Genomic DNA, 27,500 nt, shown 5'->3' with positions numbered 1-27,500 from the left:
ATGTATCCGTTTTGTTTATTGCACTTTTATTGCACTTTGTTTTCTTGCTGAAAAATAAATGCTACGTTGGCTAAATGGCTCACGCGAGGTATTTAAGATGGTGACTTTGTTGTTTTTTAGGAGGAAGTGTAGTGACGCATTCAACCTTTTCTGATTGGTTGAAAATGGCCTTCATGTTTGAACTACATCGCCACCTACTGCTTTGGCATTGTACTACATGTATATACATCACTCGGTGGTCAGGAGACAAAACGATGTCTAACTTGCCTGCCATTACGTAGCGTTCTGAAAAACGAAACTGAAACTGAAAACTGAAAACGAAACTTGCCCTAGTGTAACCGCAGCCTGAGTCAACAAAGATGCTGATTGATTGATTGATTGATTGAAAACTTTATTAACAGATTGCAGAATGGGTACAATACAGTACAGCTCAATACACACAATTGTTAAGGGGATGCAGACCAGAGAAAGACTTTCGTCTTGTTTACATCAGGGTCCCCCATTTTCAATTCATCAGGACATATATGACATACATGACATACAGATAGACAGTACTGCTACATCTATACATTTATGACATACCAGATTTGCAAATACAGTACTGTTTGTGATACAAAAAGAGTCAAGAAAAGGGAGTATATACATTTGACGTAAAAACTGTACATTGGAGGAGGTTGGGTAGGGTTGGGTGGGGGGGGTTGGGTAGGGGGGGTTGGGGGGGGGAAACACTGTACAACTGTACAAGCAAGACTGTACAATATTGACAACCATACTAGGTAATGTACTGTACATTGGAGGGGGTTGGGGGGGGGGGGACACTGTACAAACAAGCAAAACTGTACATTGGAATATTGACAAAACCATATTAGGTAAATTACTGTACATTGGAGGGGGTTGGGTTAGGACATTTACAGGGGCCAGTTTCGAATTGCAGTCTCCCGTAGGTGTTCTTTGAGAGTGGTTTTGAAAGTGGGTAGTGATTCACATTCCTTTACAGCTTTAGGTAGGGCGTTCCACATTGATGTGGCATAATTGCGAAACGTGTTTAGTCCCTTGTTTGAGCCGAATCTGGGTTTAACATGATTTGTGGAGCTCCCTCTGGTGTTGTGATCGTGGTATTCACTGACCTTTGGGAAGTATTTTGACATGTACATGGGTACCTTGGTCGTGTAGTGTATCTTGTAGACCAGGCCCATTGCAAGTTGCTGTACTCTGTCGTCTACTCTAAGCCATCCTAGGTTGTCAAAGTGGGCAGGGGTGAGGTGGGTTCTAGGAGTAAGGTCAAGCAGTAGTCTGACCAGTTTGTTTTGAGATGTTTGTAATTTTGTTTTTAGCGCCTTTGAGGTGCTTTGGTACCATGAGGTGCAAGCATAGTTGTAGTACCCTTGAATGAGTGCTCCTGCCAGAGTCTTCAGGGTATTCTTGTTTACCAGAGAGGAGTTCGTTGGTTGACTTTTTTTATTACATTGGATGCCATTTTGTCACAGGAAAGATTAGCCTCTAGGATGGAACCCAAGTAGGTAATTTCATCTTTCCTTGTGACAATATTGTCACCCACTGTAACTGAGAAGCCGTCGGTCTTGCTGAGTTTGTTATTTGAGCCGAAGAGAATGGACTCTGTTTTGCCCATGTGTAATGATAGTTTGTTATCAGCGAGCCATATGCAGATTTTGCCTAGTTCCGAGCTGAGGGTTTTTTCAACCTGTAACTTGTTCTTGTCAGAGACCAGCAGGGCTGAGTCGTCCGCAAACAGGAACAAGTTGCAGTCACAAGCTGATGACATGTAATTTGCATAAATTAGGAACAGTAGCGGTCCTAGTATGCTTCCTTGTGGAACACCACAGCTCACTGTGAGGGGGGGGGATAGGGTACCGTTTACCTCCACCATCTGTTCCCTCCCCTCAAGGTAGGATTGCATCCAGCTCACTGATAGACTATCAAAACCGATTGCTTTTAGCTTGTCAATCAGAATGGAGTGATTGACAGTGTCGAAGGCCTTTTGTAGGTCCAGCATGACCATGCCGCAGTATTTGCCCACGTCCACCTCTTGTTTGATGTGGTCGTTCAAATAGAGAAGGCATGTGTCAGTGGAGTGGGATGTTCTGAAGCCAGATTGGAATTCGTAGATTAGATTTTTTTCCGCTAGGTACTTTTCGACCCGTTCGTAGAAAATTTTTTCCATGACTTTCGAGATGGAGGTGAGAATAGAAACAGGGCGGTAGTTGCCTTGGTCTAATTTGCTGCCCTTTTTGTGCAGAGGGGTCACCCTCGCAATTTTGAAGTCCTTGGGGACGTGTCCCTGTTTTATGGAGAGGTTTATTATGTGTGTGATGACTGGGGTGATGGCGGCTGCTGAGTCTCTGAGGAATTTGGAGGGGATGTTGTCATGGCCAGTGGCCTTGTTAGGTTGGAGGGCGCTCAGTTTTTTGAGTACCTCATCTGTTGTTACCATTTCCAGCTTGAAGTCGTCCTTGTGGACCCCTAGGTTTTTGTAGTAAGCTACTATGTGTTCTACCCCATAATGCCCTGAGTGGGAGGGTATTTGTTTGTTTGTTTACCAGTGTTGTGGCTATGTTTGTGAAGAAAGTGTTTAAGTAATTGGCTACATCCAGCTTGTCTGTGATGAGCGTGTTGTCCGTTTTTATGTTTATGTTTGAGAATCTGGTTTTAAGTTTTTTACTGCAGCCTAGTTGATTATTGAGTAATTTCCAAAGTTCACGTGGTTTGTTTTTGTTTTCCTCAGTTTTGTCATTGATGAAATTCTTTTTTGCAGTTTTGATCATGGAGTTTACGTCGTTTCTTAGTCTGTTTCTTTCCAGTTTGAGTTCAGTCACGGGGGCTTGGAGTTCACTGCTCGTGCTTTTGGTAAGCTTTGACTGGCTTTTACGAAACTCAGAGCATTTTTTGTCTTTGGTTTTCATAGCGGCTAGTATTTCGGAGTGCATCCACGGCTCAGCACGATTTTTTACCCTGGTGGTTCTTAGCGGGGCCATGTCGTTTAGTATTGTTGAAAATTTGGTTTTGAAACCAAGCCATGTTTCTTCAACCAGTGTACCATTGAGTTCATCTGACCAGTCCAGACTCTCCAGTTCAAGTTTAAAGGTCTCGCTAGAGTAGGTTTTGAGGTCTCTAGATGTGACTGTTTTGTGGCAGCCAGCCTTTTGTTTTAGCTTTTTGCGGGTACAGAATATCATATAATGATCACTTAACCTGCATGCTATAACCCCTTTATTGGAGATCTTGGACTTGTCAGATGTCAGAATGAGGTCAATGGTAGTCTGTGTTGATTCACATACCCGGGTGGGTTGGGTGATTAGCTGGCTGAGGCCGTGCAGATCACATAACCTACTAAATGACTTGAAGACGGGTGCATCTTTTCGTTGCATATCCGTGTTCCAGTCTCCAATAAGAATTTTGTCTACATCCTCAACTCCAGCTAAACACCCGTCAAGTGTATCATAAAAGCCACTATGATCTGGCGGTCTGTAGATTGAGCCAACCAGTAGGGATTTCGCCCTTTCGAATAGGATTTCCACCCATAGTTTCAATTGATGCATGATTCAGGTCATTTCTGTTGATAAATTTGGTGTCTTTGTGTATGTACATACAGACGCCTCCTCCATGTTTGTTCCTACAGTATCATTCCTGATTATTGAGTAGTTCTCAATCTCTAATGACCAATGAATCGACTAGGACACTTGGGGCGGGATCCACAAAGAATGGATTGCACGGTGCTAATTGCACCTGTAGGATATAGTGAATATCATGAATAACGTACTCAGTCAACTGAGTCTGGTTTATACGATTTATTAGCCAGATAGGTCAATTATATACAAGACAGTTAGAAATTAGCTAAAATTACCCAGGTAGAGAAGACTGAGGCCATAGTTACACTGGGGGTTTTTGTTTTGTTGCTGAATGATTACGTTTGCTGTCCTAGTTAAATATTAATGCCGTTTTGGCAGGATAACGCGTTGCCCTACTGACAACGCTGAAATTGTGTTTCCGTTTTGGATACTCGCCAAAACTCGCCGACAACGTGTCATGTAATCTGCTCTGAGCCGTTGTTGCTCAACGCCCATGCGCAGTAGATACCGACATCTGCGTGCCCTCACCAACGTCCGGTGACGACGTTGTAGAGAACCGGAAGAGAACAGGATCCAGCCATATTTTTTCAGCACTGGATAAGTCAACATGAACGACCAAGTAGCTCAGCACGTACAAGAGAATCCCTCTCTCCGGGTTCAGCAATACCGACCCTACATGGAGCACCGGTTCTGGATGAGGCCAGGGAGAACGGGACAATGATATGACTATAATGAATAAGTACATGCATTAAGCACCTGCATATATTGGAGTTTAATAGCTTATATGATATAAACACAAGGCTGCCTATGAGTGGATTGTGTGGGAGAAAGGTGTGTGGCAGAATAAAATGCATTATGGAATATGATATGACTATAATGAATAAGTACATGCATTAAGCACCTGCATATATTGGAGTTTAATAACTTACATGATATAAACACAAGGCGGCCTATGAGTGGATTGTGTGGGAGAAAGGTGTGTGGCAGAATAAAATGCATTATGGAATATGATATGACTATAATGAATAAGTACATTCATTAAGCACCTGCATATATTGGAGTTTAATAGCTTACATGATATAACCCCATAAACACAAGGCTGCCTATGAGTGGATTGTGTGGGAGAAAGGTGTGTGGCAGAATAAAATGCATTATGGAATATGATATGACTATAATGAATAAGTACATGCATTAAGCACCTGCATATATTGGAGTTGAATAGCTTACATGATATAACCCAAGGCTGCCTATGAGTGGATTGCACATGCATCTTACACGTATATATATGTATATTGCCACACAATACTGTCTGGCTTTGCAGACACCTATTTACACCACAAAAGAATGCATGCCCACACCCAGGTGCCCCACCAGTGCAACAAGCATCCACATCCAATTTACATCTTACACAAATTATCATACTAAATAAAAGGATTGCATTCACTATGCACCAACATTCCTGAATATTCAAATCTTGTTTTTACCAGAGTCACACTGCCTACTTTACTTGAAAAGTGGCCATTTTCTTTTACTTGAGACCTTGACGGCATACTGTTTTTTTTCAGCTAATTATATTGTTTACACTTTATCTATGAATGAACACAACACTTGACTTACCATCTTTAGATAATAAAGTACCCAACCTCTGTCTTTATATATGAATCTAAACTATAGATTCTATAGCACATGCATCTTACATGTATATAGGCTATATGTATATTGCCACACAATACTGTCTGGCTTTGCAGACACCTATTTACACCACAAAAAAATGCATGCCCACACCCAGGTGCCCCACCAGTGCAACAAGCATCCACATCCAATTTACATCTTACACAAATGATCATACCAAATAAAAGGATTGCATTCACTATGCACCAACATTCCAGAAACTTGAAAAGTGGCCATTTTCTATGCTTATGTCATAAAGGACAGTTATTAACGTGATACTGCATTTGCACACATTTGTTACACCTGATTTTGGAAGAAAGAGGTCTGGACATGGTTGCAGCCATTTGTTTTATTATTCATTTACCTTCGGAACATCACACAACTCGGGCATAAGCAAAGTAATAAAGAAAAAAAACACACATTCTTTTTGCTCTCCTCTTCCTCAGGATGCTGCACATAACACCCCAAATGCACCATGTCACTCTTGTTACAGGTGTGCGTAGTGCACGTCATCATCATCATCACAAGCCGGTTCTCTGCTGTGCTGGCCACGTGTTGTTGGCGCAAGCAACGACCTTCTTGGCACGAACAGGCCAGAGGGCTGGCGAGGTCTGTGGGTTGACACCAAGGGTGAGCGTGGTTCCACGGGCTGGTGGCCATAGTAGGGGGAGAGTGGCATTATGGGTGCCTGTGGTGGCACCATGGAACCTGGACCAAACATGCGCTGCATAAACTGTAAACAGGTGGAGGCGAGCCTGTTGCAAGAGGCAACAAGAGCCTCCGAGGTCTCTGTGTCCTTCTGTCTGTGTCCTTCTGCCACTCTGTCCCTCTCTATCTCCCTCTCCGTGTCCTTCTGTCTGTGTCCTTCTGCCACTCTGTCCCTCTCTATGTCCCTCTCTCTGTCCCTCTCTCTGTCCTTCAGTCTCTCTTGCTTTCTCCAGGCCATGTCGTCACGCTGTAAGGCCAGATACTGGTCAATGGGGGACAGCTTTCGCTTGAGTTTGTCTCTTCTGTGGCGACCCAAGGTAGCGTTTAGTAAATGACGTCGCTCCGTCATCAACACAACCTCAGGAGAGGAGGAGACTCCATTGCTCTCCTCACGGCTCTCCTCATGTCCCTGTGTCGATGTTGTTGCCATGGATTCGTCCAGGCTGTCGCCGGGGGGGCCCGCGTTAGCGTTGATGATGATGGACTGCACACCGTAAGGTAGCCCCTCCGTTGCTGGACATCCTGCCCAAATGGCTTGGCAGCGCTCGTAGTGCTGGAGGATGACACGCCCATGGCCCCTTCGCCTCCGATCGTCACAGGCCTTGTTGTACTTGTTCCGAATGCGCTTCAACTTGATGGTCACTTTCTCTGTGAACACAAACCAGAAAAAAAAGTTTACATACATGGTTATGTGAGGAACAAATAAACAGCTTATTTTGTATCATAAACAGTACTGTATACTGTATTAGTTGTACCCATTCTGCAATCTTAATAACATTCGATCAACCAATCAAACAGCACAGGGAGCAAATTCCGATGGGGCTCAACTGAACTTGAACCCCCCCCCCCCCCCAGCACAGACAAAGGGTTGCTAACGTTAGTTCGAGGTCATAATATTCATATTGCGAGCCGATCACAGAAGGTGCCAATTAAAATGATTTACCCACATAATCATGTTCTTCAATTTACCTAACGTTACTTGTTATATTACGAACAGGATACACACACAGTGTGCTACCCACCTACCCAGTGGTACATAACGTTAGCCACTGGACAATCATCACAGTCACATGCATCACTTTTTATCAACAAGCCCAAACATTCCAGCTAACGCTAGCTCTACAACATACCTTTTGTGATATCTTGAGGGCTGTGTGGGAACTCTTTCCCACTCGCTGTAGCCTCTTCTGGAGATGGATACAATTTGCAAAATCTAACGAGCAGATCAGCATACTTTGTGGCGACGGACTCCCAGTCGACATTCAAGACCAAAAAATGGCTGGTTTTGTACTCCAGCGTGACTTCAAGCAGCAGTATGACCTCGTCATCGGTCCAAGTAAACAGGTCTCTTGAAACTTTCGCCATAGCAAACAAAATATTGTGATCGATAGCTTTGTTGTTTACCTGTGTGGACTTGCGAGCGTGTGGGTATGCGCTCTCAGGATTTGTGCGCAGCCTGAATAGTGTCGGGAGGAGCCCTTTATAGTGTGACCCGGGGAGGGGGAGCTCTATTTGATGGGTCGAAATGGGGGGGGGGGCACAGGAGAGGGGACAAATGGGAGGGGTAGGGATTAGAAGAGGAGGGATGTCTTTATGAAGATATATATACGACACACCCTTACTTACAAGTTACAATTCATTATTAATTGAAAATGGGGGACCCTGATGTAAACAAGACGAAAGTCTTTCTCTGGTCTGCATCCCCTTAACAATTGTGTGTATTGAGCCGTACTGTATTGTACCCATTCTGCAATCTGTTAATACAATTTTCAATCAATCAATCAATCACCTTGGACTTGGATATGTCAGATCTGCTCCTGTTTCCTAATATATAGTTTGCTTTGTGTTTATTCAACAGTCAGTGGCATCTGGGAGGATGTCCTGTACCATCTGGGCATTGTAAGGTACAGTGTGTCTGGGTTATACATTGTAAGGTACAGTGTGTCTGGGTTATACATTGTAAGGTACAGTGTGGCTGGGTTATACATTGTAAGGTACAGTGTGGCTGGGTTATACATTGTAAGGTACAGTGTGGCTGGGTTATACATTGTAAAGTACAGTGTGTCTGGGTTATACATTGTAAAGTACAGTGTGTCTGGGTTATACATTGTAAGGTACAGTACACTGTAAGATACAGTATGGCTAGTTTATACATTATAAAGTACAGTATGGCTGGTTTATACACGGTCCAATAGTTGTTAAACGTCTGCAAAAATGAATGTATGTAACTTTTTCTAATATGAGTATGTCATCAGTGCTGACTTATATGTTTGTTTTAGTATTGTTTTTGTCTGCTTCTGTGTGTTTATGTACGTGTATTTGTGTGTGTGTGCGTGCATGTGTGTGTGCGTGTGTGTGTGTGTGTGCGTGCGTGCGTGTGCTTGCATGCCCAGGTTCAGTTCGGTGGATGGAGGGAACGTGGTGCGTCTCCTGGCACCAGACTTGGGTCTCTGCGTCTCTTCTGTCTTCGTCTTGAGACTGTTGAAGAAGCTGCTTCGCCCCATACCCCAAATCAATCTCCATGACAACTGCATCGCCATTGCTGACCCTGAGGTAACTAAATATTATGTTAGTATTTAAAACTTTGCTTCAAGGTTTTTGACATGGCTTTCAGTGCAGCGAGGGGAACGGCTCCCTCCTATCTCCGGTCAATGGTCTTTAACTACACACCCTGCAGACCCCAGCTACCTGAGACCCCCTCCTCTCTCTGGGCTCCTGGGGGGGGTCATTGAAATGAAGCAGGCTATTCTCTGTCCTCGCTCCACGGTGATGGAATGAACTTCCCACCACAGTCAGTACAGTTGAAACCTGCCCAACTCTCCATCGTCGACTAAAAAAAACACACTTTTTCAATGAATATCTTTTCTAGTTTTCTTACAAGTCAAAACATTTTACAACTTACATCTCTCATTCTCCCATTCATCACTCTATACAGAGTATCAACAAATAACCAAACATAAATCTTGTCTGAACATGTATGTGTTATGCAGTGATGTAGTTATCAGAAAACGATAGGAAACCATACCTTTAGGTCTGCGTTCATCATCATTTCCATGGACTCTTTCTTCAACTCATTTTCGGTTCTTATTTATAAAAGAGACTAAAAGATATGTGGGGAACAGTAATATAATATATTTTATGCAATATGTTAAGGAATATAATATGAGTAAAGGTAGCACCGGTTAGTTTACTTCCTGTTTGGGCAGAGATGTTTGACAGTGGAACGTCGCTCCAACTCTCTGCGTTACGTGGGAGAATGGTCTTTCACCACTACCTACATTCTGTTCTCTTTTGTCCCGATAGGAGGTCGAGACCACAGAGTCAGAGTCTGAGGGAGAGACCGATACGGAGGGCTCGTCCTGCGACTCGTCAGATGAAACCACAGTGGTGGTCCCGACCGGACCTCCTCAGTTTGTCCAGAAGCTGATCGTGTTCGCCGCGGGACTGAGGCTGTTGATGTCCGCAGTCATGAATACGGCGGGGAAGGTGGTGGTGACGGTGCTGCTGGGCCTGGCAGGTAAAGAAGACTAGACGTCAGATTGATATTGAAAATCGAAATTTGAACGTCTTCATCAGAAAGAATATACAATATGTGACCGGGCCCAGTGCTTTCTTTTTTTGGTTTGACAATCCCCCCTCCATATTATCACAGTTTGAATGTTGTTGTTTTTCCCCATTTTCTTTATTTTTTTTTTTACATACAATATAAAATATATAAAACAAAACATGACAGCACATAATACAGTAATAATAATAATAATAATAAACAGAACAACACCAGACAATAATAATAACAATAACAATAATGACAATAGAATAACAGTAGAATAACTAAAACAATACAAATAATAAATACAGAACCTAAAAATGAAAACAAATTATATTATCACAAACACCACAAGAGACATTGGACATTTCCTCCCCCACTCCCCCCCAGGACCCACAGTTTGAATGTTTAAGAACACATTTACTCTAACTGCTAACAGTTATAGTATCTGTAAATAGTAAAAAATAAAATAAAAACATTGTTTTAAAAAAGGCAGTTTGTGACACCTAGTACCTGACTGCCAAGGTGTTAAAAATGCAGCAACACTTTAGATTGGATTTTCTCAGTTTTTCCTCTGCTCTGAGACTTGAGGTTTAACTAGATTCAAATAAGCATATCTTCAAATATTTTCTTTTAAATGCACTTGAAGAAGAAGAGAAGTTGTCATGCAGCAACACACACATGTGTTACGATTAGTCCTACGCTTCTTTGGCATGATGGACCCAGATGGCAGAGTATAGATGAGACCGGAGACAGAGCGTGACGATGAACAGTTTACTACAACACAAGGTACATACACGACTAACACACACAGGTAACATTTAACAATGATCGCGCCCAGCAGGGCAGGACAGACAGGACTATATACACAGACTAATTGACAAGACACAGAGGGTAATTTACAAACAAGACACAGGTGTGGTAGACAGAAACAATAGAACACAGAGTACACTGGAAAACAATAACAAATAACCAACCAGACTAAACATAATTACAAACCACAGACAGGGGAACACAAGACTAACAAAGTGGAGACAACAGACAATAAACACAACAAACACAACTGACAATAAATAACAATGAGTTGGTGTGTGAGCTGATGCCAGATTGGCATCAGCCCACCGGGTGGCAATGTTGATCGAGTGTTATTGTTAATGGGAGGTACTTGTGAATATGACTGTCTGAGTCCTGGTCCCACAGGACCAGGACCGGAGGAAGTGTTACACACATGTAAGATGGGCGACACACAGGAACACCCACACACACACACATGCATTGGGTTGCCGATGAAATGCCTCTCTACGCTTGACCCATCCCGTCGTCCTTCCCCCCAAGGGCAGCCAAGACCAATCCAAGTGATCCTTCTGACCATCTTCGTCAGGGACACGACAGCATTAGCTCCACACAGAAAGGCCTGGGAGATACCCCACCTGGGTACCTGGCAACCCGGCAACCTGGTCCAAGCGGGAATCGAACCCAGTGAAACCACTAGACCTGCCTGATGAGCGAAATAGAATATTATATCAAATAGAATATTGTATACTGTCGGCCATATGAAGACATGAGTGTCATAATGCTGGGCCGCTGACACTGAAACCATTTCAAACAACATGAAAATTAAATCTAGACTTCAAAAAAGTAAAACAGAAACTTGAGAAATAAAACGTATAGAAATGATAATGTTGGTTGCTTATTGCAATATCCTGCGGAATAATTGCAATTATGTCCATATGCAGACCTAGTAGGAGGTGTGTGTGTGGCTTTTATTCACACTCACACACATTGCACCACTATGCATTATTGATGTGTCCCGAACCTCTCCATCCAGGCATCGCCCTGCCCTCCGTGACGTCGGGGGTGTATTTCGGCGTGTTCCTGGCTCTGGTGTGGTGGTGGGTCTTCAGTCGGTCCATCAGCCTCCTCATCTTCACCTCCCTGTGTGTGATGATGGCCATCTTCAGTGCAGGACACCTCTTCTCTCTCTACCTCTACCAGCTGCCCCTGTCCCAGGAGCTGATCCCGCCCGATGACGTCTACGCCAGGTAGGTACCGCCGGGACCGAGGTGGGACACGCTACTATGCTAATATTACAAATAAATAGTCTAAGATAAGATATTCCTTTATTTGGACCCCTTGGGGAAAGTCGTGAGGAGCCGCCACAGTGTCCAGCCTGGGAACAGCCACAATAGTAGAGTCCCGGCTAATGCATACCTGTGCTGCAGAAGATGTCATATGATTTCCAAGTGCCACGCATGGTAAATAGTAAAATGGTAAATGGCACATTTATATAGCAGCTTTTATCCAAAGCGCTTTACAATTTGTTCCTCACATTTTTACCCATTCACTCACACATTCACACACCGACGGCGGAGGCAACCAATGCAAGGTGCCAACCTGCTCATCATCTGGCAATTTTTTGCCAAACCACTGCTGCCTGGGCGCAGTGATTTCATCACCTCAAAAGCCCAGTTTTTCAAAAATCAAAGGAAAATTTAAAGGAGCACGTCAACATTATGCGAAATGCATTTACCGTCTTCTCCAGAGTCAGACAAGAAGATAGATACCAATTTCCTCTCTGTGTGTTCAGTAGAAAGCTATCTGGCTGTAAGCTAGCCTAGCTTAGCACAAATGAATGGAAGTGGATAGGGATCAGCTAGCCAAGCTTAAAACTCCAGGAGAGGTGTTTTTGGCCAACAGCTAGGCTAGCTAATCTGTATACGCTTCCATTAATTTGTGTTAAAAGCTATAGCATAACTTCTTAATTTTGTTTTATCAGACCCCTGTGCTAAGAAATACATACAGTAATCATATTTATAACCCTGGGGGACCCTGATGGAAACAAGACAAACGTCTTTCTCAGGTCTGCATCCCCTTAACAATTGTATGTATTGAGCCGTACTGTATTGTACCCATTCTGCAATCTGTTAAATAAAGTTTTCATTCATTCATTCATTCAACCTTAGAAGCTTTCTTCTTTTGAAATAATACATATGTATTCTCTCTCTCTCTCTCTCTCTCTCTCTCTCTCTCTCTCTCTCTCTCTCTCTCTCTCTCTCTCTCTCTCTCTCTCTCTCTCTCTCTCTCCCCCTCTCTCTCCCCCAGGTTGTTTGGTATGACAGGGGTGATCAGGACCAATAGTTCGGACCCCTACAGTCTGACTCTCCACGCTGGTGTCAGCTGGCCAGACTTCATCAACCCTCTGGTTCTGATTCTACTCTACTACACCCTGGTGACCCTGCTGCACAAATGGGTCCATATCACTGAAGATGAGGTGTGTGTGTGTGTGTGTGTGTGTGTGTGTGTGTGTGTGTGTGTGTGTGTGTGTGTGTGTGTGTGTGTGTGTGTGTGTGTGTGTGTGTGTGTGTGTGTGTGTGTGTGTGTGTGTGTGTGTGTGTGTGTGTGTGTGTGTGTGTGTGTGTGTGTGTGTGTGTGTGTGTGTGTGTGTGTGTGGTACATCATATAATAATAATAATAATGTTCAAGTTTCTTTATTAGTTGTCATACAAAAATACAGAATACTTTTAAATGAAAGTCAAAAGTACGTAAACAAGTGTAAACAAACATTTTCAATATACATATATACAATATACAACACAGAGTAGAATTTTATTTGTAACTGAGTTACAATACAATATACAGTACAATGCAGAAATGGGATGAGGTACAACTTAGGGTAATGTAATATTATATTGGTATGGTATATTGGTATGGTAATAAATTATATATTAAGTGTGTGTGTGTGTGTGTGTGTGTGTGTGTGTGTGTGTGTGTGTGTGTGTGTGTGTGTGTGTGTGTGTGTGTGTGTGTGTGTGTGTGTGTGTGTGTGTGTGTGTGTGTGTGTGTGTGTGTGTGTGTGTGTGTGTGTGTGTGTGTGTGTGTGTGTGCGCGTGTGTGTGTGCGTGTGTGCGTGTGTGTGTGTGTGTGTGCGTGTGTGTGTGTGTTTGTGTGTTGGTTCTGCTGTATAAATGGGTCCACATCACGGAAAAAGAGGTGTGTGTAACGATATTGAGGTTGTGTGTGAGCGTTGACATAATAACATCTGACCTGGTTCTTGTGTCTTGGTCGTTAGGATGTTGAGGCTGTTGAGGGTGAGACTCCATTTGAAAGCCCAGAGAGACCTCCCAGCTTCTCCAAGATCATCTACATCACAGGAGATAAACAGGAGGTAATGGATAGTTACATTTAAGTTAACCCTTTCACTACCACACTACAGAAGGTTAACCTTTCACTACCACACTACAGACGGTTACAGAAAGGGTTAACCCTTTGTTGTGTGGCAGTGAAAGGGTTAACCTTCTGTATTGTGCAGTGGCGTAACTTTGTTGCTAGTGGTGGGGTGGACAGATTAGGGGCGTGGTCAGTGACGTCGTAGGGGGGGGTGCCCCCCCCCACCATTTTTTTTTTCTAATACCAGGTGTGCAATACGCATTTTCCCAGGCGGTGGCGCCTCTTGTAAGAGGTGGTCATCGTGGAGCCAGGGCTTGTCCAGGACCAGGACTGAGTCAGTCTCTTGGCTGTTGTTATGCAAAGACAGCTGTGGTCGGTACTTAGCGTATGCCTCGCCAGGTGAATCACCTGGCTACCTGTCTTTGCATGACAATGGCTCAGGTCTTCAGACCTGAGCTCAGAGATGGAACAAGCAGCCGTGTTTCCATGTGGTCCAAGTGCCGCGTCGCGTCACCGTTTATTATCATGTAACATTGTTTTTGGACGGTAAAAACGTGGGGGGGACAATAACTGCAATCTGAAACCATGCAGGGGACATTTTCCGATGTCCCCGCCCTTAGTTACGCCCCTGGTATTGTGTCAGTGAAAGGGTTAACCATTTGGTGTTGTGGTAGTGAAAGGGTTAAGATACGATAAAACCATAACTGTCCACAAGGGGAAATTGTGTAAATTGAGTGTACTTTACTTTGGTTACCTTACGTTTATTTCGTTTAGGCTTGTTGTTCTTACTGTATGTTCTTTATGCTGTTTATTTATTTATTGCAGCTTCTGACCAGTACAGATGATGAAATATATCTACCGGATGAGGTCAGTAATTTTAAATCTTTATCACAATAAATATATTGATCTCTTCATGATGAGGTCTGATGAAGGTCGACCTGTCATTTGTTTGGATCAGTATTAGATTAGATTAGATATTAGATTAGATTAAAATGTATCGTCATTATACAGCACAAGTACAGTACAACGAAAATAAGTTTGGCATCCAACCAGAGTGCAAATGTAACAGTAAAGTGAAACAATGTACATGTTATTAAACTGGGTACAAAATATAAAAATTAGTACTACTAATGAGTGTTGTACTAATCAGATGTATGTACAGAGTTGTAGTATTAATATGTACAGTGATACAGGTGTAAAGACAGTATGGTAGTAGTCATACTGTCCAGCAGCGTAACTAGTGAGAGAAGGATATGTACAGATATAGATATAGTATCTACAGATATGTAAAAGGATTATGTGCAGGTAAGTAAAGACGTGGTGTGGATAGATATATATACGGGGAGAATAAATATATATATACACTGTATATTATTGTACATCCTATCATATATAAGCATATGGGTTATATGCAGGTGTATAGTAAGTATATAGAGGGATTATATGCAGGTATATTCAGACAAATAAAGATTTATATAATTTATTAATATATATTAATACATTCAATGTTTTGAACCTGTCTCTTGGCTCATCTCTCTACTTCCTACCATGTTGGAACTCCCTGGCGTTGGCAGGACGCTAGGTGCACTGGAAATAACATTAACAGAAAATCTTCACACATTCACTGACAAAAGACATAGATTACAAGATTGATCTAGGGATTAAAAAAATCTAAATGGGATCGTTGAAATTAAACGTTTCAATATAGATTTTTCGATGGCCGAAGAGCAAAACCTCCTATCTGAAAAATGCTTTATTATTTTTTTTAAACAAAAATAAACCTGCTGTTTTCTTGCAGAATGCTATTTTTTAAGGATACGATTTTTTACTGTATAATTTTGCAGACAAGAGGTTTTGCTCTTCGGCCATCGTTTTGCAATATTTTTACCTGAGCCCTACATTTTATATGCATTATTCTTTTTCCTCTCAGCCAGCAGTCTTACTGATGGGCAGTTCCTGGCAGGATCTTCATGGGAGCGGGTTTGGATCCCTGCTAGGAGGAGCGGGATACACAAACTGTTACACCCCACCACAGTATGAAGGGAAAGACTCACTATCGGAAGGTAGGCCTGCTCAGATCACAAGTCACTTCCACGCCGGGGTCATTTCCTATTCGTGAGTTTAGTGTGTGTTGAACAAAATTACAGCTTGCTTGTTTTCTTCCACCAAACGGTTATCTAAAGTAACCATGGAAGAAAGTTGGTCTGTGTGTGTGTGTGTGTGTGTGTGTGTGTGTGTGTGTGTTTCCCGACGTTAACATTATTGGGCGAACAAGAAGAATATGAACATTTTCAGCCTATTGTAATGACCCTGCTGTGTTACAAACATGTCATTCATCCATGGTTTTGTTTCAGGGACACCTGTAGTAAAGGAGAGGGGGGAGGGGAGGAGGGGAGATGGGAGAAACAGCCCGGTGCTGCCCTTACAAGCGTCAATTTTTTTTATCATCTGAATTTGATGATAAAATCAAAATATTCTGTAAGCCAAGACTTTGTTTATTTGAAATCAGATGAAAACCCATCCCTGCCTTGTAAAGCTAAGCCTATCTTTCATCATCTCATCTCAGCGAGACAGAGCGGGAGGGAGGGAGGGAGAGTTCTGAGTAGGACCAGAGGAGATTTACAAGTGTTCACTGCTAGCTTGTCATCATGTCTTTACAAGCTTAAACATTTTATTTATCATCTGAATCTGGCGAAAAGAGTTTGATAATCTGACAATTTACAATTTAGTCATTTAGCTGACGCTTTTATCCAAAGCGACTTACAGATTGTGAACAACATGTCACCAGGAGGGGTACATCTCTGGCATCTAAGGGTCAATGGCATTGTTTGTCTAGAAGTGTCAAACTTAGAGCGGCTGGGTGGCGTAGCGGAGATTGCGCTTGTCACCAATGCAAGAGACTCCGGTATCGAATCCCAGTCTCAGCATTGCCTTCGGCTTGGGCCGGCCGTCGTACTGGCTCATTTGGCAGAGTTAGCTGGTGGAAGTCGATGGGTGGGGATTGGACGTTGTGGACAGCGACCCCTACAGGTCGGTTGGGAGACGCCTGCACAGCAGAGACAGGAAGTGGCGAGGGTAGTGTGAGCCTCCCATGTGTTACACCTCGCCAATGAGAGTCCGCGCTGGCAGGCAAAAAGATGTGACAGGCTGTTTCCTCGTGTGCCAGAGGGAGCACGTGATGCAAGGCTTCTATCCTCTCTACAACCGACCAGTGGGGGGCATAGTCGAGCAACGTTCAAGACAGGGGAGGGGAGAATTGGATACACGAAATTGGGATGGGAGAAAAATAGAAAATAAGGAGAAAAAGTGGATAAAAAAAAATAGAAGTGTCAAACTTGAGTGTCGAATTTGAGTGTATAGATAGGTAGTAGTATAAGAATAGTAGCGTAGTATTAGGGTACATAATAGTAAAAAGTTTGGATTTTTTTTTTTTTTTCAGATATTATTTTAGATATTGTTTGAAGAGGTGTGTTTTTAGTCGAAGTTTGGCCAGGTTTCAGCTGTTCAGAAGTTCGTTCCACCATTGTGGAGCGAGGACTGAGAATAGCCTGCTTCTCTTCAGCGCTGCATTTTGTATGAGTTGAAGTGGTTTGGTGGCGGCAGCCGGTAAACCATCTGTAGTAGTCGAGGTGAGACATGACTGTCTTCTAGTGACAGAAAGCGAGGGAGGAAGAAGGAGAGGAGCGAGGAGGTCTGTCAGCATCATATAGAGATTCTTCTCCCATCGTCAGGTTCTAATACTCCTTCTTTCCTTCTTTCTTGTGTCGTTCTTTCGTTCTTTTTCTTTTTCAAATCTCGTTACAACCTTCTTCCTGTGACGGAGTGAGAGGGAGAGGAGGAGTGAGGAGGTAGATGAGGAGTGAGAGGGTGAGGAGGGAGAGGAGGTGTGAGAGGGAGAGGAGGAGTGAGGAGGGAGAGGAGAAATGAGAGGGAGAGGAGGAGTGAGGAGGGAGAGGAGGAGTGAGAGGGAGAGGAGGAGTGAGCGGGAGAGGAGGAGTGAGGAGGGGGAGGAGTGAGAGGGAGAGGGAGAGGAGGAGTGAGGGGGGGAGGAGGAGTGAGATGGAGAGGAGGAGTGAGGAGGGGGAGGAGGAGTGAGAGGGAGGAGGAGTGAGAGGGAGAGGAGGAGTGAGGAGGGAGAGGAGTGAGGGGGAGAGGAGGAGTGAGCGGGAGAGGAGTGAGGAGGGAGATGAGGAGTGAGGAGGGAGAGGAGGAGTGAGGAGGGAGATGAGGAGTGAGAGGGAGAGGAGGAGTGAGGAGAGAGAGGAGGACTGGAGGGGGAGGAGGAGTGAGGAGGGAGAGGAGTGAGGAGGGAGAGGAGGAGTGAGAGGGAGAGGAGGAGGGAGAGGGAGAGGGGGGAAGGAGGGAGAGGAGGAGTGAGGAGGGGGAGGAGGAGTGAGGAGGGAGAGGAGGAGTTAGGAGGGAGAGGAGGAGTGAGGAGGGGGAGGAGTGAGAGGGAGAGGAGGAGTGAGGAGGGGGAGGAGTGAGGAGGGAGAGGAGGAGTCAGAGGGAGAGGAGGAGGGAGAGGGAGAGGGGGGAAGGAGGGAGAGGAGGAGTGAGGAGGGGGAGGAGGGGTGAGAGGGAGAGGAGGAGTGAGGAGAGGGAGGAGTGAGGAGGGAGAGGAGGAGTGAGAGGGAGAGGAGGAGGGAGAGGGAGAGGGGGGAAGGAGGGAGAGGAGGAGTGAGGAGGGGGAGGAGTGAGAGGGAGAGGAGGAGTGAGGAGGGGGAGGAGTGAGGAGGGAGATGAGGAGGGAGAGGGAGAGGGGGGAAGGAGGGAGAGGAGGAGTGAGGAGGGGGAGGAGGAGTGAGAGGGAGAGGAGGAGTGAGGAGTGAGAGGAGGAGTTAGGAGGGAGAGGAGGAGTGAGAGGGAGAGTGAGGAGGGGGAGGAGTGAGAGGGAGAGGAGGAGTGAGGAGGGGGAGGAGTGAGAGGGAGAGGAGGAGTGAGAGGAGTGAGGAGGGAGAGGAGGAGTGAGAGGAGTGAGGAGGGAGAGGAGGAGTGAGAGGAGTGAGGAGGGAGAGGAGGAGTGAGAGGAGTGAGGAGGGAGAGGAGGAGTGGGGAGGGAGAGGAGTAGTGAGGAGCGGGAGGAGGAGTGAGGAGGAGTGAGAAGGGAGAGGACGGAGAGGAGGAGTGAGGAAGACTGAGGAGGAGTGAGGAGGGGGGCCCAGTCATGAAGACCAACCGTCCTGGTCGTATTCGTTTTGTCTCTTTGACGATCTCTTGCTCTTCACCCTTCCTCTCTTCTTCCAGACACGGAGGGAGAGGGAGTGATGGACGAGAGGAGCGAGGAGGTGCTGGAGAGCGAGGAGGTGCTGGAGAGCGAGGAGGTGCTGGAGAGCGAGGAGGTGCTGGAGAGCGCTACGCAAACGTCTCCTCCCGCGTCCGGGCCGGGCGGGTTGGTCGTCTTCGGGCGGCTGGTGCAGAAACACAGCTATGTCAGCGCCCTCATCATCATGATGGTAAACACACAGTGTTATTAGACAGGAGTGGAGGGTCGACCCCAACAGAGCTTTAACCCTTTCACTACCACACTACAGAAGGTTAACCCTTTCACTACCACACTACAGAAGGTTATCCTTTCACTACCACACTACAGAAGGTTAACCCTTTCACTACCACACTACAGAAGGTTAACCGTTCACTACCACACTACAGAAGGTTAACCCTTTCACTACCACACTACAGAAGGTTATCCTTTCACTACCACACTACAGAGGGTTAACCCTTTCACTACCACACTACAGAAGGTTAACCGTTCACTACCACACTACAGAAGGTTATCCTTTCACTACCACACTACAGAAGGTTAACCTTTCACTACCACACTACAGAAGGTTAACCTTTCACTACCACACTACAGAGGGTTAACCCTTTCACTACCACACTACAGAAGGTTCTGTATCGTTAGTGGCTTAGCTTGGCATCGCCTTCTGCACTATCTCGCGTACGTGCACGCGTACTGAATAAACCACAAATGTACCTCTAATACCAGTATTAGTCTGACCACACCCCTCATCAGCTTACCTTCATAAGCAGGTGTGTGGTCACCTGCTCTCCTCCTTCTCGCTTTCACCACAAGGAAGAGGTGCCTCGGTAGATCCCCACACTTGACACCATGATGGAAGAAATTGGATTAGGAACAGCTTGGGAAACAAGGATACGTTGACATCATATCTTTATTTTCTCTCTCACTATTTTCGAGAAAATACGGCGATATTGTCTTCGTACTGGAGTGTCTAGAAGATGTTGATCATTCTACAAACCCTCCACCGGTTTTCGTATTGGGAGCACGCCGCTGCATGCTTCTCAACTGCAGTTCCTTGCTGTGTTTGTTGGGGTGAAACCTGTCAGGCCACAGCTGAACTGTCGGACATGCCGCTGTTGTGAGGAGCGGTGCGTTCCAGGTTGGGTGAGTAGTGTTTGCTGGCGGGCTCCACTTGTCTGTTAGTGCTATGGGGGCTACTAGACAAAGTTTATGGAAACCGGCCCCAGGCTAGGGTCCTTTGTTTAGCCGTCTAGGCGACAGAAGGCCTTGGTCTGGCGACCATTATAGTTTTAACTAGTGGGCCGCGACCATTGACACTGGTGATCCCTGTGTGTTCTGGACGAGTGGATTCTCTCTGTCACCGTGTTAAGACCCCATCTTTCATATCCAAATGAGAGTATTCCTTCACGAGGGGATATGTGCATGTAATGTGCGATAGCGGCAGATTCATGTTCAAAGTCAGCTATACAGGCCAGTTGGTACTGTGCTGATTCCGCCGGACGTGTTAATGTCACCGTTGTGAAGCGGTGTTGACGTCTTGTTTTCTCTTTTCTCTTAAAAAGTGAGGAGGGTTCAGAACGGCGGCCTGTCTGGGTGAGTGTTATGTCATTGTTTACATGTTCATAGCTTACGGTTAGCCGGTCGGTGGCCTGGCGCGGGGTAGCTTGGCTTCTCGCGCGCCGCCGGGAGCTCGCTCCTGATCGCGTGCGTCGTAGATCGGCGTCTCGCGAGCGGAAGCGATAGCACCCGAACGGTTGGAGCAGCCGTTAGCTTGATGCTATTCTGTTGAACGTGCTTTGATTTTTAACATGTTTTACACTCTTGACCACGACGTCATCCTTGACAGGGGATGTTCGTCAACCCTGCCTGAGCCTAGACGGGGATTGCGTCAACAAAGAGGGCTGTGTTCTACGGTGGCTTATGACTGCACTTCGCTGATCTGCGTTCCGGGCAGGTACGGGGTTGGCCAGACCCTCATAACACGTCTTCTGGTTTTACCTTGCTAAATGTATTGTGAATGACGGTGTTTTTTCCCAAAACGTGTGTTGTTGCAATGCATTTGAGATACGTTGCGGGTTGTGTGTGAGCTGTTTTTGTCACTGGCAGTAGCTTCTCCGTGCAGGTCGTGATGTATTGATCTGGTTGTTGTGTGAGAAACATCATGGTGTTTATGTGTACCGTGTACTCACTACTAAGGCAACTAACCTATGAAGCTATGCTTGGTGACGAGTGAGTAAAAGAATGTTCTTTCTCAGACTGTAATGACAATGGACAGTGAGTTCACACATTAACAGGTTTTCCTGTTTTAACTGGCCGTATTGAGGGTAAAATAGGAGGATTGTGTTTTTCCCCCCCCGGTTCCCTGGGGACTTTATCACCTCCTATCAGACATGTTGTGCATTAATTGTGTCTTTTGTGTGGTAGGGATACGATGTAACTCTCAGCTTGATTGCTGAGGTTGTGCTAAATCTGCTGGAGAAACTTATTTCCTAAAGGGAAATTGGTTTGGTTGCTGTCGTGTGCTTAGCAAGGCCTGTGGTCGATACTAATCAAGAATGATGTATTCTCTCATTGTGATGATGATGGGTTGTGTGTGTCATGTGACCTACAACTGGGTTGTACTGGCCACAGAAGCACATGTGTATGTTGGACCGGGGTTCTTAGAGCCCTCTCTATTCTGTGTTTTTCCTTAGTAAAAATCAGATAGCAGGTTAGCTCGTGCGCTGTGTGGAGCTGTGAAACGCTTCATAGAGCTGACTATGACTGTGTCATATTCTCTTTTTGTCGTTACGTCGTATCATGGGTGTGGGGTCGTAAAGGGGTGAACTGGTAACCTTTCCTCTCCCCATTGTTCTGTCGGTCAGGGGTACACCCCCTGTCCTTCAAGGTTCCCGTCACGTGGCGGTTCGGCACGTTACGGGGGGGGGGGGGGGGGGGGGGGGGAGGGAGTTCCTGGTCCCACGGCCTGGTATATTGGGCGTGTGCACCGCAGGAATTCCCCCGCCATAGAGTACGTCACCGTGCGCGTCTCTGTTGGTAGGACTTCCGTGTGCTGTTCAGGTCCATGTGATGGATCTGTTTTCAGGGGGGGTGGTCAGGGCTCCTCCTCACCAAGCGCCTACTCAGGCCTTCTGTGAGTTCGGACTCCTTCTTCCATGTGATCCATGTGAGGAAGCCTCCATCAGAGTACAGAGCCTTCCTCCTCAGATTGTCAAAGTGAGTGGACCCTCTAGAAGGGTCCTTTTCTATTGTATGTATATTCGATTCAATTCGTTTATTGAGTGTGTATGGGTTCGGTGCCTCTTCCCCGGAGGCCCTAAAACCAGTTTTTTACATGGCTCAAGGTGCAATATATTCTTTTCAATCTGTACAGCTCGCGTGGGAAGTCTCTCTGGGGATCCCCGTCTCTTTCCTATGGGAGGGTGGTGGGATGTAAAAATGTGAACATTTTTTACCCCGGCTGTGTAGACTGGGATACATACTGTTGATGCTTCCTTCTTTCTATTCCAGAAGTGTTGGAGTTAGGGAGTGTCACACCCCTCTTGTCGTTCCCCTGGGCGCCTTGGGGATTCAATGACAGGTCTAAATAGCCTGTTCATTGATGGGGGTGTGTCCCGACGCACGTATAGTGCTAGCTCGCTGTAAACAGGCGATTGACTGGCACGCCTTAGTTGCTTGTGGTTGAAACAGCGTTTTTATAAAGCAACTGAGATGGGGGTTTTTCCTCTTCCGGCGACCACATCCCATGACCTGGGTGGGTTGTCGACGGATTCTCGTTCATGTCTGGGGGATGATGACGGAATGGATCTGAACATATGTAGTGGGGTCTCACGCCCTTGGGGTGGGCCACCAGGCGCGGTTCGTCCCGACGTCTGGGTGGCGCCTTCTTTTCATGTTAAGATCAACACGCATATCTGCCCTTCTCCTGGGGCATGTCGGCGTGGTTAGGGCACGGGACTGGTTCTGGTCACGCTGGTCCAGATCAGTTGAACCCGTTGTCCGCCGGGGATGCAGATCTGCTGTTCTGGTACCCTGAGGGACTTGGGCTTTTTTCAGGGGGAAAAATGCCAGGTCGGTCTGGGTGTCACAGGGTTAAGCGCTATGGAGACCCTGGTTGGGTATGTTTTTACTCAGCACTGTCGTCATGGCTTACAGCCATGCCATTCTGTACGCGCTCGATCTCGTCGGATCTCGGCCGCTACACAGGTTGGTCCTGGTTAGTACTTGGTTGGGAGACCGCCGGGGAATACCAGGTACGGTGTGCTTAGGGGCTGGTTCTCCATTGTTTTTCGCTCCTCTCTCACGCATGGCGAAGAGGGGCCTGTGGGGGTGGTTTTTTGACCTCCTCTGGTGACCCTGTGCTTCCCGTACCGCCAGGCCCGGTCCGAAGTGATGTTTGCGACCCGTAGGCCTGGGTTAACCCTTTTTGGAAACTGAAGCACTTGTACTGCGGTATAGCCGGTGTGTACCCGCAGGTGTGTTTTGGAGTTTTTTCTTGAGGGGTTATAGGAACAACCACCGCATTGGGTAACACCGAGGTGGTTGATTCCCTGGTGTGTTGGAGCAGTGTCAACTCCCGGGTTCACCGGTTGAGGGTGCCCCTGCACGTTCATGACGTCTGCCAATCGTGTCAGCCTTCTCTGCCTCGACCCCTCTGGGTGGGGGTTGTTCAATGGAGGCTTGGTCATGCAACACCGCCAGCTTACGCTCCTTCCGCCGGGGCGGCTGTGTTCAGCTGTCCCCTCTGGCGCCTGTCTCGTCCGCAGTCTCCAGGCTAGGGTTAACAGCCTGTTGCCTGGTTTTTCCCCGGTGCGCTGCCTGCTTCCGTTGGTTAACCTTTTTTGTGTGCTTACGGCCATGCTGACTGCCTATTCTGCAGGGTCAGTGTGCCAGGCGGTGTACTATTGGGGGGACGGGGCCCGCTCGGCTTACTGGCCTGGTTGGTTCCGCCTGGGAATACCAGGTGCAGTAACTGAGGGGCCTTTGTCCGAATACGCTGGCGATGTGGGGGGCGGGGCACTACGTGCCCACCTGGTGGGGTCTTGATGCTGGCATCATGGACTTCTCCGGGCCCCCATTCCAGGGAGTCCAGTCCTTTTGGTGGGTCTGGGTCTTCCTTCGTGCTCCGCTGCTACGGCCTTGCCACGGGGTTGGGTTTGCCCTTGACCCCGTGATTCTGGGGGCAGTAACGAGGTTGTTCCTCCGTTCGTTCCCGGGTGGCATGCGGGTTGTGCGTGTGTGTAGTCGTGGGTCAAGCCACGGTCTGCTCACCCTGTGCGTTGAGTTGCTTGAGTGCCTCTTCGCGCGGTCGGGTCCGTCGCCCTCCCGTGACGTCCCTAATAGGGGGGCTACCCTCCATTAGGGGGGGTCGGGGGGGCTCGGCCCTCCCTGTTCTGATGGTTTTGGGGGGCTGTCAGCGGGGTGTATTTGTCAGCCAAGTGGCTCCGCTTGGCCTCCCTTGTGCAGAAGGCGATGCCAAGCTAAGCCACTAACGATACAGAACGTTAGGTTATGACTATAACCAAGTTCTGTTAGTTAGGGGCGATGCTTGGCATCGGACGCCGCTGCAGCCCTTGTCCTCACCTTGTGGTGAAAGCTTGGGAAGGAGGAGAGCAGGTGACCACACACCTGCTTATGAAGGTAAGCTGATGAGGGGTGTGGTCAGACTAATACTGGTATTAGAGGTACATTTGTGGTTTATTCAGTACGCGTGCACGTACGCGAGATAGTGCAGAAGGCGATGCCAAGCATCGCCCCTAACTAACAGAACTTGGTTATAGTCATAACCTAACGTTAACCGTTCACTACCACACTACAGAAGGTTAACCCTTTCACTACCACACTACAGAAGGTTAACCCGTTCACTACCACACTACAGACGGTTAACCGGAGACGCTCTCTGATTGGCCACTGACGTTTCTGGTCATGTGACATGTGCGCCCAATCGTGTGACGAGCTGTGTCTTTGCCCATTTCCGCATCGAACAGCATGCAAACTAGCTAATGCCTAGTTTATCACTGGTTAAGCTTAGGTGACTCTTTCGAAGTTGGTTAAGGTTAGAGTTTGGAATCAGGGCTGGTGTTCTATCGCCCTGCTCTAAGACAAACTCTAATCTTAACCTACTTCGAAAGAGTGCCTAAGCTTAACCGGTGAAATAAACAGGCGTCACACGATAGGGATCACATGTCACATGACCAGAAACGCCAGTGGCCAATCAGAGAGCGTCTCCGTAAACTGCGGCTACGAAAAAAAATAACGCGCGTCGGCGTCATACTGTGTTATTGCTACTCAACCAACAGATCGGCTGAAAGCTAAAATGACCGCCGTTTGATTGACACACCGCTTGACCTATTTACGTGCTTCCAATCTCGGGTTATATAAGACCAAACTGTTTCTAAAAAGTTACCGCCTCTCAATGACCGGACAAATCACCACTGATGCTGAAAATTATTGGTTGTTTGTGTAGCCAATGCAATTTATTTTTTTATTATCTTTTTCCTCCTTTTTTTTCTGATTTTCTCCCATCCCAATGTTAGTCGTTATGCCAATTCCCAATCCCCTTCCTGGTCATTGCGCACTCTACCCCTAACCGTCGGTCTGGGAGGGCGGAGACTATCACATGCTTCCTCCGACACATGTGTACACAGCCCACAGCTTCTTTTCACCTGGCAGCGCGGACTCTCACTGGGAGAGTGTAACGTGTGGAAGCGGCCAAGGTCACACTACCTCTCCTAGATCCTTCCCTTGCTGTGCAGGCGCCCCGACCGAACTGTAGGAGTTGCTGTTTACAACGACCAGGACCCACCCTCGCCGGGTTTCCCACCCGCTAACACTGCCAATTGTGTTAGTATGGACGGTCGGCCAACCCGGAAGTACCACAGCTGGATTCGCTCCCACTGTCTCTGTGGTGGTAGGCAGACGCTTAGTCCGCTGCACTACCCGGCCGCAGCCAATGCAATTCTGAAAAGAATGACATCTTACTTGAGTTGGTTTTCTGAGACTGAGAAGCGGTAAAAGCGTACCGTACGTCAGAGAATGAATGTACGCCTCCCTCTCCGGAGCGCAAATTGCGCTAATCTGTTGTTACGCTGATCTGTTGTTGCGCTGATCGGTTGTTGATTTTTGTGAGAATGGGGTGAGAAGGGGTGGGGGTGGTGTGAATGTGACAAGAGATTAGTGGGGGAGGGGGAGAGGGGACTGAGGAGAGGTAGACTCCCCTGATTTTTTTTTGGAAAAACGCCTAAACATACCATTACATAAAAAATTTGTAAAACACTAATCAACTTTGGACATGTTCTAGGTAAGACTACAGGCTATGGCCCCAGCAGCTAATAACTATAGAGTAGATGGATCTGCAGGCATCTGTTTGAAAAAAACGTTTATTTCAGTGTGTTCAAACTCTATGTGTAACTCTATGACAATAGCAATAGAGTGATTCTTCCTGTTGTGGAAGAAAATTGTGGAGTGTTTCCTTTAAAAAGAGGCCAGACTTGTGCATCTGCTACAAAGGGTTACAGAATAGTGTCACATTTCTTTCAGTACGCAATCGACAGGTGTTTTATGCAAAATTTGCAGGACTGTTAAGAGGTTAACTTTACATTGGTTTTGTGGCTAACTAAGGAGGAGCTGGTATATCCAGTATGAAGCGCAGGATGCATTGTGTTGAGAAAGGACTCTACCCTTTGACAGCATAATCAATGAGTAGGAAATAGGGCTATAGGGGTAAAAAATGCTGAACTTTAACAGTCAGGGTTGACTGCTGGTTAGTGACTCCTAGTGTTACAATGCAGTAGAATCCAATGATTTATTAACTCTGGGGAGAAATTGCTTTTGTCATTGGCTGGAGAATATGACACGTAAACAAACAAACTAAAACATATTATAAGAAATATATATTATATAATATATATATATAATAATAAAACAAGACATGAAATAGATTGAAACTTACTTATACTTGTAAGTAATTACAGTATACTAATAATCCTATATACTTACTTATACTTGATTTGATTTGAAATCTTTATTTCGAACATGCAATGAATACAAACAAACAATAACAAAAGCAAAACACAACTCAATCTACATGTTCGAAAAGGAGTAGGAAGAAGTATACACTTATTTAATCCTACCCCTTTTCCACTACTCAAATGAGTGTACTATTTTAAAACACAAAAAATAAAAACATATATATATGCAAAACAAAAAACAAAAACTATATATGTAAAACATGAAAGAAATAAAATAAAAATGTAAACACCCGTGAATATCAAGTCCCTTCCTCATCCCTGTACCTTGTGAACATCATTTCCTTATACATCAGTTTGAATTGTCTCATGTTTGGACATTGCTTTAGCACCACATTTAGACTGTTCCACAGTTTCACTCCACATATCGAGATGCAGTGTCTTCTCATGGTAGTGCGTACATTTAGCACTTTTAAATTGTGTTCTCCCCTCAGATTATAACCCCCCTCCCTATCAAAGAACAATTCTTGAATGTTTCTTGGAAGTGCATGACTTTTTGCTTTATACATTAATTGTGCCGTTTTAAATTCCAC

General features: G+C 45.9%; 1 protein-coding gene across 1 annotated transcript in view; it reads left to right on the top strand.

Annotated features, from left to right (window-relative positions):
• The window catches only part of LOC311244147 (piezo-type mechanosensitive ion channel component 2), a 148,247-nt gene that overhangs the window by 9,279 nt on the left and 111,468 nt on the right, over nt 1–27,500 (top strand). The window contains 9 exon segments of the mRNA XM_084333555.1: nt 7,825–7,870; nt 8,360–8,519; nt 9,270–9,483; nt 11,342–11,555; nt 12,616–12,784; nt 13,583–13,678; nt 14,506–14,547; nt 15,611–15,743; nt 18,925–19,133. Coding sequence (XP_084189681.1) covers nt 7,825–7,870; nt 8,360–8,519; nt 9,270–9,483; nt 11,342–11,555; nt 12,616–12,784; nt 13,583–13,678; nt 14,506–14,547; nt 15,611–15,743; nt 18,925–19,133 — 1,283 coding nt within the window.

The sequence above is a fragment of the Notolepis coatsorum genome, assembly GCF_963971535.1.
Source record: "Notolepis coatsorum genome assembly, chromosome: 17".
In the NCBI taxonomy this organism is placed as follows: domain Eukaryota; kingdom Metazoa; phylum Chordata; class Actinopteri; order Aulopiformes; family Paralepididae; genus Notolepis; species Notolepis coatsorum.
The sequence above is the reverse complement of the archived record's forward strand: the minus strand, read 5'-3'. Positions and strand labels throughout refer to the sequence as shown.